The 12,647-nt window shown below is 32.8% G+C and overlaps 1 protein-coding gene across 3 annotated transcripts in view; it reads right to left on the reverse strand.

Annotated features, from left to right (window-relative positions):
- The window catches only part of DENND1B (DENN domain containing 1B), a 288,795-nt gene that overhangs the window by 34,855 nt on the left and 241,293 nt on the right, over positions 1-12,647 (reverse strand). For 2 of the 3 annotated variants that reach the window (XM_030929666.1, XM_030929664.1), the window contains 3 exons: positions 11,178-11,268; positions 4,183-4,223; positions 3,385-3,453 (listed from right to left, as the gene is read on the reverse strand). In XM_030929666.1, the coding sequence (XP_030785526.1) occupies positions 3,385-3,453; positions 4,183-4,223; positions 11,178-11,268 (201 nt within the window). Of the gene's footprint in view, positions 1-3,384; positions 3,454-4,182; positions 4,224-11,136; positions 11,269-12,647 lie in introns of those variants that run through there. The other variant, XM_030929667.1, reaches the window with a different exon arrangement.

The raw sequence follows: 12,647 nt of genomic DNA on the forward strand, positions 1-12,647 counted from the left end.
ACATGTGTATGATAACTCTAGTTTTCTTTATGACCCCTATCAGCATAGAAAAACATATGGATAAAAAGCATAGGAAAAAATTGTAACCATAAAAATAAGTATAAAAATGTTATAAGAACAGGACGGAATATTATTTGCTTTGACAAACACATATTCAGTATTTCTGTAGTATGTTCAAAGTGCAGAGCAAAGTGATAGGGAAACAAATATAAAAGTAGAGACAGTATCTCTTACTGTACCTTCATGCTCTGCTATAACTCCAATGATGAGCATAAGGCTTAGTTCATGATAGGCACTCAAATAATTTGTGAATAAATGAGATAGAGGTAAAAACATGATTCCTACTTTTGAAAAATGTATTACCTATAGAAAACCAAGGTAAGTAAATTTCATTTTACCACACAACAGAAATTGGGAGTTTATTCATAGCAATTTGTGGTAAAAGAAGGAATTTCAGAGTACAGATATCAGAAAATAAGCAGTCTGGAAAGATCAGTTTTAGATACAACTACAAAGGTCACAAAATGACTGACTTACCTGCCCCAAACTTCTTGATTCAGGGATGATATGATCACAAGATAAACGATAAAAGTGATTAGGTATATTCTAAAGACCTTAATTCACCTGAAATTAATTAATTTAGGGAATAATTCTCCAGAGTAGAATTTTTTTTTTCTGAGACAGAGTCTCATTTTGTGGCCCAGGCTGGAGTGCAGTGGTGCAATCTTGGCTCACTGCAACCTCCACCTCCCAGCTCCAACAATTCTCCTGCCTCAGTGTCTCAAGTAGCTGGGACCACAAGCACATGCCACCACACCTGGATAATTTTTGTATTTTCAACAGACAGGCGGTTTCATCATGTTGGCCAGGCTGGTCTCAAACTCCTGACCTCAAGCGATCCACCGGCCTTGGCCTCCCGGTGCTGGGATTACAGGCGTGAGTCACAGCGCCCAACCCAAATAACAGAATTTTTAATTTGAAAAGATTTTACTTCCTTGCAGAGAAGGGTTCAAAATAAAATACTCCACTGATTAGAAGGATAAATTTTAAAATAATGAATAGGGTTTTGAATGTTTGCTTCATTGCTGTGCTTTTGTGAAAAATATGAGGGAAATTAAGGCAAGACACATATTTGGCAAAACAATACAACTTCTCTAAGACTAAAAAAAAAAACCCTCAAATGCCTGCTCCAGAAGAAAATGAAGGGCTAGTGACTGTGAAACTATTTTTAGAATGTTAAATGAATATGAGAAACAAGGATCAACATTACTTTGCTTTTTCACATGGTAGTTGTGTGCTATTTCAGTGCGACAAAAATCTCTTCAAAAACTGCACTTAAACCACCAGAGAGGTTTCCTAGGAAAGCCATAGAACAATGAAACAAAATGCAGAGGCTGAAGTTTCTAAGGCAAAATGATAACCTTGTCTTACTTTGGCTTTATGGTTAGGGTTCAAATAACTATAATTTTGGGACTGTATTTTTTAATCAATTCTATAGATTAGCTTCCCTACTATAAAATTTAGTATTTGAATGGAATTTTTAAACAGAAAGGGTGGCCACATTCATATCACAATTTTCAGTCAAGGAATAACAGAAGTTCTAAATTTTTATTAAAATATACTATTTTATTATTAATTCAACCACATCAATTCATTTACTGAGAAAAGCTTTTGAAGACAAATTCTTACAAAATCAAAACTATTGCCTTAAATATTTTTAGAAATATAAAATATATGACCTATTGAATTTTTAAAAATTTATTGAACACAACCCACTAGCTTCCCTCCTGAGAAGTTACTAGACTAGTATCAAGATAGAAATGTACATAGACAAAACAAGTGTTGAAACAGAAGGTCCTACAGATACAAAAATACGTATATAAACATTTTTGTGTAGGGTTGAGAAGACAAAAATATGTATATAAACTTTTTTTTGTAGGGTTCAGAAAAATTTTTTCAGGGGGAATAATGTCTGAACTAAGTCCTATAAAATGAACTGGTGTTTTCTAGGTGGATAAAGGCCAAGAAACTGACATTCCAATTAATAGGAATGGCTTGAGCAAGAATCAAAGGGCAGAGGAGAATATCTTATATTCATGAAATGAGGAGTAGCTAAGTATCTTCAGAAATATGGAAGGTTCTGAGGAGTAGGGGGAAAAGGAACTAGACATGAAGGGTTGGGTTTTGAAGGGTCTTAATTGTCATATTAAAGAGTTTTTTTACTTATCATTTATTGTTTATTATTCTTACTATTATTTCCGTTTTGTTTTCTATGAGTCTTAGAGCAGGGGTGTCCAATCTTTTGGCTTTCTTGGGCCATATTAGAGGAAGAAGAATTGTCTTGGGCTACACATAAAATACACCAACATTAACAAAAGCTGATAAGCAAAAAAAAGAAGAAGAAGAAGAAGAAGAAAGAAGAAGAAGAAGAAGAAGAAGAAGAAGAAGAAGAAGAAGAAGAAGAAGAAGAAGAAGAAGAAGAAGAAGAAGAAGAAGAAGAGGAGAAGGAGAAGAAGAGAAAAATTACAAGAAAAATCTCATAATGTTTTAAGAAAGTTTAAGAATTTCTGTTGGGGCTGGGTGCAGTGGCTCACACCTGTAATCCCAGCACTTTTGAGAGGTTGAGGCAGGCAGATCACTTGAGGTCAGGAGTTTGAGACCAGCCTGGCCAACATGATGAAACCCCATTTCTACTAGAAATACAAAAATTAGCCAGGCGTGGTGATGGGTGCCTGTAATCCTAGCTACTTGGGAGGCTGAGGCAGGAGAATAGCGTGAACCTGGAAGGCGGAGATTACAGTAAGCAGAGATCGTGCCACTGCACTCCAGCCTGGGTGACAGAGTGAGAATTTGTCTCAAAAAAAAAAAAAAAAGAGAATTTGTATTGGGGCACATTCAAAGCTATTCTAGGTCGCATGCAGACCACAGGCCATGGGTTGGACAAGCTTGCCTTACTTAGAGACTCACTGAGGAATGTTAATAGACGGTAAATGCATCTTTGAGGGAAAAGACCTTGCCACATTTTTCTTTTTTTTTTTTTCTACTTGAGCCACAAGTACACAGCAAGAATGTAAAATGTTGTTAAATGAAATAATGACATTTTACAAAATGGCACCCCATCATGAACTGTTTCAATTTACTGCACAACTTTGCTGATAGCTTTGAAATAAAATGAGAACCATTTTTAGATTATATAAAAGAAACTACCCTCTGCATGCAATGTTATAATTTTAGCAATTGAATTTTCTTTGGTCAATATTAATCCTAAAATTTTTAGGTTTATTTAAAAGAAAATTAGAAAATATTCAGAATTTACATATCTATCATCTAGGAAAATGTTATATAATTTCATAAATAGGATTTTTAAATATCAAAAAAACTTACAAATTTATATGCTGTCCGTACAGCAGGGGTTGCTTTGGTCATTGCTGTGTTGAACAGTGCACCTCCTTTCTGCAAAAGAAAAACAGAAACATATTTCCAAAAATGTTTGGCCAAAATGTCCTGAAAACAAAGTATTATAGTAAGTTGCATAAAAAAAGAGCTTTACTCACAACTTAAAGACATACACAAATTATTTCATGTTCAGTGTTTTCAAGTTTCTATGTACTATAATAATTTCAAACAAAATGTACACTTTCCACTTTATTCTTTAGTTGATCTAATACATCACTTAAAAATCATTTGTTCCTTGAAGGTTAGGTAGACTTGAGCAATATGACTAGTATTGAATATATTTAAAGCTTAATAAGAAAGAAATACAAGTTTATCAGCTGTTTTTATATTGGGCAAATAAAGTCTCAGTCTGTCAGAGAAAGCTTCATATTTAAAAATTATATTAACAAAACTACATTACCACAAATTATAAAATTGCCATCAAATCCTACTAACCCACCTAATTTCTTCTTCTGGAAAATAATACAAGAAAAACAAGATTTGGCAGGAAAATCTTGCTTTTCAAAAAGAGCCATTTATCTTTGGACCAAAAATTTCCATTTAAAAATTATCTTAATGAGTATCAACAAACTATAAACATAAAATAAGAATATTTAAAATATGACAAAATATACAAATATTTCAAATATTTCAAATAAACAGCATAAGTATAAACAGCATACTTTTGCTGAACATTTCTCCATTTATATTAGAGTAAAAGAATAACATTTGAAAGCTTATGATTACCTTGACTGTGTGCACCCATTGTTGATATGACCTCGGGTTCCCTGGAATATATAAAAATGAAATGCCAGGAATGGTTGATCAAAAATAAATCTGTAAACCAAAATTTATCAAGAACTAGTATTTGTACAATTTTTAGTAGGCAAATTTTATATGCACTGTTGTAAAAAAAGCAATAAAAGCAATGGCATCATAAGAACTAATAAATTGCCCTAATTCTTAGGAATAGAGTAATTAGCAATTTTAGGAATAACAGAGAATCACTTTTTCTTCATCCATATATGAAACCTAACAGTGTTCTTTCACTTTAATATTAGCCTCAGAGGAGAAAATATAACCAACCTCTTTTGAAATCCAAATTTCTTATGTTTTTCAAACTGACTTTTCAATGTTTAATATCTATGTTGTTTTGTAAACTTTGCCTCCTTTACACAATTAGGTTTATTTAAAAATATTTCATGTACATAGAGAACTTTTAAAAAACTAGAAGAAATTTAGAAGTGCAAAAAACCTTGGCAACAAAAAAACATTCTTCTACAACTGCTAAATATTAACAGAGATTAGTAGCTAACTTTATTTTAATGTAAGCTTGCAGTTTTAGTTTTGAAAATATCCTCTAATTGTAAATCTGTAAGTTAGAAAACTATTACCCAAGGAAATGTGAAGCAAATGCAGCTTTTAGGTTATAGGTTGTCATGATTATGAAAAAGCTCAAGTGCTAAAAAAACGTAGTTCTAACAATATCTGGCGATTAACATATCTGGTTCCAAATTGATAAATACTTTAGTCAATAAGATGATATCAGAAGGTAAAAAAAGAAATACATATACAACTTATCTAATCTTTCCCATCAACTGATCTCAGTTAGATTTCAGCTACCTTCTTATTTAAAAACTTAAATACTCCCTAAGTCACAGGGGTAAAAAGTCACAATAAAGAAACAAAATTCCAGGTCTGTTGTAGTGGCTTCCACCTATAGTGCCAGCTACTTGAAAGGCTGTGGCTGGGGCACTGTTTGAGCCCAGGAGTTCAAGGTTGCAGTGTGCTAAGATTACTGCCACTGCACTCCAGCCTGGGAGACAGGGCAAGACTCTATCTCTCTCTCTTTTTTTTTAAGTCCCAATGGCTACTCAGACACTACCCAGTACAAAGAACCCCTAAAACATACTGTTCTCCTCTACTTTGTGGCTGTGGATTTTAAAAGATGTATCACCTTGCTCTTACGAAATAGAGACAAAATGATCTCAGTCCCAAAATTTCATTCTAGCTGTTATCTTTGCATCTCTGATCAACATCAGGCAAGAAGTGTCCAGCTCTGGATTCACTTCTATATTTAAAATCTTACTCTAATTTAAAAGAAATCTCAAGAAACAATTTTTATTCTGAAAAACATCTCTGACTACTCAGAACACAGCACTGCACCTTTTCTGGAGGATAAAATATGACGACAAACTTTTTTTTTCACATTATTTAACTTGTGAAATAACTATAGCAAAATGTAACTACCTAAAATAACCTCTGTAAAAATAAGTTGTACTGTTTAAAAGGTATGAGTTTCAGGTGATATTTGGTTTGACCAAACTTTTAAAAGTATATTTCCCTTGTAAAATAGTAAAACATTCCAAGTTATCCTACCAACTTATTTCTCAGAGATGTTTTTAAACAACAAAATAAACCGCAGATCTTTACTCATCCAGATTATTCATATATGTTTATTTCTGCATTTAAAAAGCTCTCATATACTTATTACTTATTAAAAGTTCATATAATTATTACTTCTGTACTAAAAATGGTTGAGTGGAAATCACATATTTAAGACTTTGTTATTATTCACAGTATTCTGGAAAGTGTTTTAATTGTTTTCCCAAAATGAATGTAAGAAAGTGGAAGAAGAAACACCAGTTTAGCATTCTGTAACCTTTGTCAATTCAGAAAACAATTTTTTAAAACCTCTGAACCACAAAGAAACTAGCTATCATAAAAGTTTCAAACCATTGTAGAAAGGTTAGGGTCTTATTTAGAACTATGAGGAATAAAAAAGCTAATTTTCAGCTCTGTACAAGTCATCGCATGTTTTTATCTACATTATTTGAACTGCATTTTTCTACTGTAGAATAGGCAAACAGTGCCATAAGCGGTCAGTTCAATGAGAAGGAAGTGGGCTTTGAAGTCCAATGGACCTTTGGAGCTCAGGCCTACTCTATCCTTGTGAAGCATGTTTAGGAGAAGGCCCTTAACTTGGCTGAGCATCAGCTTCTTCATTCATCAGATAAGCATAATAGTCATTGTCCTTCAGGATTATTGTGAGGATGAAAGATAATGTTAAACAATGTTTGGTATGGTACATAGTATATTGAAGAAATATCATAAATGATCATTATTACTATAAATAATTTGCCAAAACAGAAAACTGAGGTTCTATGATGACATATTATTCACTCATGTTCTCAAGGCTGGCAACTGAAAAAGAATAATAATCTAGGATTTTAATTCCCGGCTCATTATTCCTTCAACTCTGAAAAACTACCTCTAAGACTGCTAAGTAAAATATGATTAAAACTTAAGTTATACAGAGTTTCCTCTATATCACACCCAAGGCAAATATATTTGAAAGGGAAAGGGACTGCTCAAGGCTAATACCCTGAAAAAGAAGGTTAATAGAGAGAATTACCAGTAATAATCTAAAATTTCATAGTATAGGGGCAAGGAAGTCCCTTGCTTCGATGTTAGGAAAATATGGTACAATTTAGGTAGATTCCTATTTTAAAAGTTTTAAGGGCTAATTGTGCCTTTAAATTTCAGTGCTTTTATGATTTAAGATTCCTATTTCCACAATATTTATGAGAAAAGCACATTATTCTTTAGTATTATTAGAAAAAAGCTGTTGTTCTTCTAAAAATTAATTTGAATGCCAAAGAAATCCCTCAGAATCCTTCTTTTAAAATAACTGGATTATGGCAATAATATGCATTACTGAGGAAATCCTTAACATTATTTTTGTTAATAAAACAAGTGATTTTCTCACACTCAAGGACAAAGTATCTATTTCTCACTTATGCCAAGACTTTCTCTTCAAATGTACTTGCTTAAATTTCAGTAATTTGTACTTATTTATCTCAAAACATAAATTGGTCTAAATTGTTCAACAAGGCCAGAAAAATGCCATTAAAACTGATATTACCTACCACTTCCTTCAAATTCCTTTGATACCTTAGTAAAACTAAATAAGAACGGAAAAATAAATAAAAGAACAAATAAAAGACTCATCAGATTATATGTGTAAACTAAGGAAGAAACACATGCTAGTGATGGAGAGTAACCACACACTCCTCATAAAATGAATCTGAAAACGTTTCTCCTTTTTAAAGTTAACTTGGTGTAAAATTAAAAACTAGTTTTCTTTTAAATGAAAAAAATATTTAAAGAAAGAATATGTTCTTAACGACTCAATATTCTTTACCTGCTTTTTCACAGACCAACACTATGTTTACTTAAATGCATCCTTTGTTCTACTCCTATCCTGTTTTATTACCTTTTAAACTCCATGATTTTTCTTCCCTTTACACATTCCTTTTAAGTTAGGTTAAAATTTTCCTTTTTAGTTAAAGTCGAAGATGTTGCAAGGGTCTCATGAAAGAATAAGGTGTGACATGGATTTCCTTAATAGTCCTGATGAGGGCTCACAGGTCAGAGGGAGGTTTTAAAATCATGCATGCATTCACAGATTCTGTAACCATACACTTGTAGATTCAAATGTGAATCTAGATGTTCCTTATCTGATTGTCCTGCACTGTATATTTTTAATCAGAGCCACAATAATGATAAAGCTCCATCATATTCATATTCATTTTATCATAACCATCGGCATTAACAAAAATAGTGTACAAACGACTATTGCAATGATAAAGAGGAGAAAATATATGTTTCTCTGAAATTTCCTAGTTATTTTTGCTTAAAGGAACATAATTTTTTCTTAGTTTTAATGTTAATTTCTGCCACAGTGGTCTTTCTAGGACTTTATGTACAAAAAAATCTACAAGAAATTCAAAAGAGATGAGAATTTTGCTTTGATTCAATCAGAGTAGGAAAGGGTTAAGTATTACTCTTGTTTACTGAATGTTTTTGCATTAAGAAAATCTACTATAAAAAACAAGATATCTTTGAAGTCAGATAGACACATGTGGAATTGAGACTCTGGCCACTACTGGTTGTGTGACCTTGAGTGAATTATTGAGCTGAATACTCAATAAAAATGAGGTAATGAAAGTATCTCCTTGGGTTTTGTGAGGATTAAATGAGATAATATTTGTAGAGCTCTTGGGAGAGTTTCTGCCACATATTAGTGCTCAATAAATATAAGCAATTATTATATTACTATTATCAGGAGAGAAACAACAATGTTAGATCAGTTTACTTCTTTGAAGCATAGGTTGATTTCATGACATCAACATATTCTTCTTTCTCACAAGGGTAGTGTGAATGACAAATGTTTGGAATTGACCTCTAGGAACCATTTTGTAAAGACACACACACACACACACACACACACACACACACCCCTAGCTAGATGGAGATCTTCTTATTAATAGAACACTAGTAGAACTAGTTACTACTAGTTAATTACTACTAGTAGTAATTAATAGAACATTAGTAGAACACTGCGAATTTTTATTATATTAGTCATCTTTTTATTTCAAATTCTAACACATTTGAGTTTATTTTCATCTACAAAAAAAGTCTATGTATCTATAACATAACATAGAATAATTTAAAAATAATGCTTGATAGGCACAAATTTCTAAGGAACTTTCTTGCTGTACTCACTGGAATTAATATTTGTCAAATTAGGCCGGGCGCTGTGGCTCAAGCCTGTAATCCCAGCACTTTGTGAGGCCGAGACGGGCGGATCATGAGGTCAGGAGATCGAGACCATCCTGACTAATACGGTGAAACCCCGTCTCTACTAAAAAATACAAAAAAAAAAAAAAAAACTAGCCGGGCGATGAGGCGGGCGCCTGTAGTCCCAGCTACTCGGGAGGCTGAGACAGGAGAATGGCGTGAACCCGGGAGGCGGAGCTTGCAGTGAGCTGAGAGCCGGCCACTGCACTCCAGCCTGGGCAGCAGAGCAAGACTCCGTCTCAAAAAAAAAAAAAAAAAAAAAAAAAAAAAATTTGTCAAATTAGGCTTTCCTTTTAGATAAGTACTGGCTCTCTCAAATTAAAATAAGAGTTCAAAACCTTTTCATTTTAATAAAGAACAACAAAGTAGTGGGCATTAAGTTGTATTGAAAATGTAGCAGTTTCTAAGTCAGATACTAATTGGTAATCATATTCTCCTAATCTTTTTTAAACAATAAGGCTTTTCGTGAAAAATTTTAGTGGGCCCTCCCACCAGAAAAGTCACCTATCTATACTCTATTACAGAGGTACCTGGACCAATGGTTAAGATTACAGAATTTAACCGTACAAAAGGATCATAGTTCTAGCCTCTTATTGTCACAAAATGTCATCTTCAATTCTATAAAAGCTACTAGCCCCACAGGTCATAAAGATAATGAGACAGCAGTTATGTAAATACTGAAGAGATGCCTCAAGCAACTTGTCCATGAGCTGACAATATTTTGCTTGTCTGAATTGAGAAGTAAAAAAAGTCTTATTTTATTTTATTATTTATTTATTTATTTATTTTTTACTTAAAAGTATTTTTTTTATTTAACTTTAATTTCTGAGGTAAAATACTTTTTTCTTTCAACTTCCATAACAGAATACAGAGCTATAAAAAGTCTTATTTTAACACAAAAGTTCCATTGAAGCTAAATTTTTACCCATGAACTGAGGGAAGCAAGGAGCTGAATGATTCCACATTCAGCTTCCTTGCTGAGTCAAGCAAACTAACTTCTACCCAAGCTAAATGCTTTCAATGAAATGCTATACTTATATCAGATAAAGTTCCACAACTACTGAGTTCATTTGTACCTCCTTTAATGAACCAATTATCTCAATGGTTTCTATATTTTCATGATGGGAAAATGAATCTTAAAAATAACGTTAAATTTTGTGGAATGTGTAGAGGAGCACCTATTACGTTTTGTCTTTTCATGTTTAATTTCTTAATTCCAGCATCTATTTATTTACACGTAGACTGAAATTTTTTCTCCTCAAAACAAACATACAAAGAAATTTTAAAAATTGCTATTATACCAGGTCAAAAATTAACACACTAAGATATAGAATACAAGGATTTTTGTTTATTTACTAACCCTAATATTTAGAACAGTGCCTAATACATTGTAAGCACTCAGCAAATACTCAGTGAATGAACAGGACATTTCAAGGACTCAAGCAAAATGCTCTGCAAGTCAAGACTATACACCACAGCAATCATGCAAAAATATCAGTTTGTAAATTATTAATTGCCTAGATAATTATAACATTATTTGAACATTTACACTAGAAGGATTAATTGTATTTATGGAACGGTAAACTGGAAACTTTCCTAATGCTGCAGTGATCTATAAAGTAAAAAAGGTAAAGATATCTAGATAATAATATAGCTACTTAAATATGTAGAAAGAATTTTGGTGTTCAGACCTTTCTTTTTGGATTGCATTACCAATCGTAACTTCAGTTCTTAAATTCAGTACTCAGTAATAACCATCACTAGTAGTTTTCTAGCAGAGAATACTACTATTCGGAAGGAAAGACAGGAAGATACGAATTGACTGGATTTCTGTATTACTGATTTCCATCAATATTAAGAGATTATCCAGGCCAACAGCTACCAATTCATGAAGCCAACTTAATGCCTTGAGTAACAGATATCAGGCAAAATAAGCTAATACCATATCTTTTATAAGATGAAAAAAATGTATTTAAGACATTACATATTTAGGAGAAAATAATTAGTTGTTCATGAAATAGGTTTTATCAGACACAAGTGCAAAGACTGAGATAACTGTTATTGAGAAAATGGATAATCATATTGTAACTTGTCTTTACCTCCACAAAAGCCACCTGAAGTGATCTCTTCTTCAAATACATCAGAGAAACCCCTTCCTGCATTTAGTTTTGCCAGTCGACCATCGATAAACTAAAATTAAAAAGTGTCAAATAAAATGTATCAAATAAAATGTTATCCAATAGAATGTTAATTTTATATTTATTTTATAAGGTTAGATTTTTACTTACATCAAAAACATTAATAATAGACTCGTATAAATTACACATATATGGTGTATATATACACACACACGAAAATTCTCAAACAATGGAAAGAACAGGTGCTCAATAAACAGTTGCTAATTAATTAAATCGCAAATGTACATCAAAGACTCTAAATCTAACTTATTAGTAAAAAATAGCAAAGTGCAGTAGTAAAGGTCATAGGTTCTGGATAGGTTGCTCAATGCACAATCTCTGCAGAGGGGTTTGTACAAAGGTACTATTGCCTTGCCAAGTCATTTACCCAAGGGGTTCTGTCTTCCCCAGCCAGGCCTACTTTCCCAGTACCTGCCTCATGGTGTTGCTGCAAACAACAAATTAGATTAACCTAGGAAATGTGACACAGCAAGTATCTGTGAGATACTAGACATTACTTTTTTCAGCTTATTAACTTCATTCAGTAAAACACTACTTGTCTAAACTATTATATCTAATGTATAATAGAGCACCAAATAATTTCAACCATCTACAATAAAATCAATACAACTTTCATAGTTCCTGGCATACGTGCTCACTGAATGATAAGAATTATGATTAATAAGTTAAATACAGTTGAGGTACATGCATATTGACTTGATATGCATGAGGTTATTTTAGGCGATATTTTTCAGCGTTCTTAAAAAAGAGTTTGGAAGAGTGGGAAACTGAAACTATCAAAAGCACCTGAAGATCATTTTCAAAGTGCAGAAATCCAAATACCCTGGAGACTATCTTCCATTGCCTGTTCTGCTCCAGTCCTTACCTGTTCCAACATACACAGCATATCAGAATCTCACGGTATTAATGTTGCATTTGAAAAGTATCCTGGGTATTTTTATATGACCAACCCAAGGAGAAAATCAATGACTCTACATACACACACACACACACACACACACGCACACATACGCGCACATACACACGTATTACTAGCACTTGGTTACCTTTTATTTTGTTGATTTGTGGCACCTAGAATTTGATACGCTGTGGTTTACTCCATCCATAATGATGATGAAGTATCTTTAAGTCTTCCTTGCTTAAGAGGCAGGGAATAACATAGGAAAGATTTACATGCTTTTTGCAAGGAGGACTTGAAGACGGATTAAAATGTTCAGTGGCATCCAAAAACTACCTAATCCTGACCATAATTTTTTACCCTAGAAACTTAAATTTTACCTGAACTAAAATAAAGTAGCTGGTCTTTAAAAAAAAAAAAAAAAAAAAAAAAAAAAAAAAAAAAAAACCTCAGGTACTCCCCTGGTTTTCTGT

The sequence above is a fragment of the Rhinopithecus roxellana genome, chromosome 1 (genome assembly GCF_007565055.1).
Source record: "Rhinopithecus roxellana isolate Shanxi Qingling chromosome 1, ASM756505v1, whole genome shotgun sequence".
Classification (NCBI taxonomy): Eukaryota; Metazoa; Chordata; class Mammalia; order Primates; family Cercopithecidae; genus Rhinopithecus; species Rhinopithecus roxellana.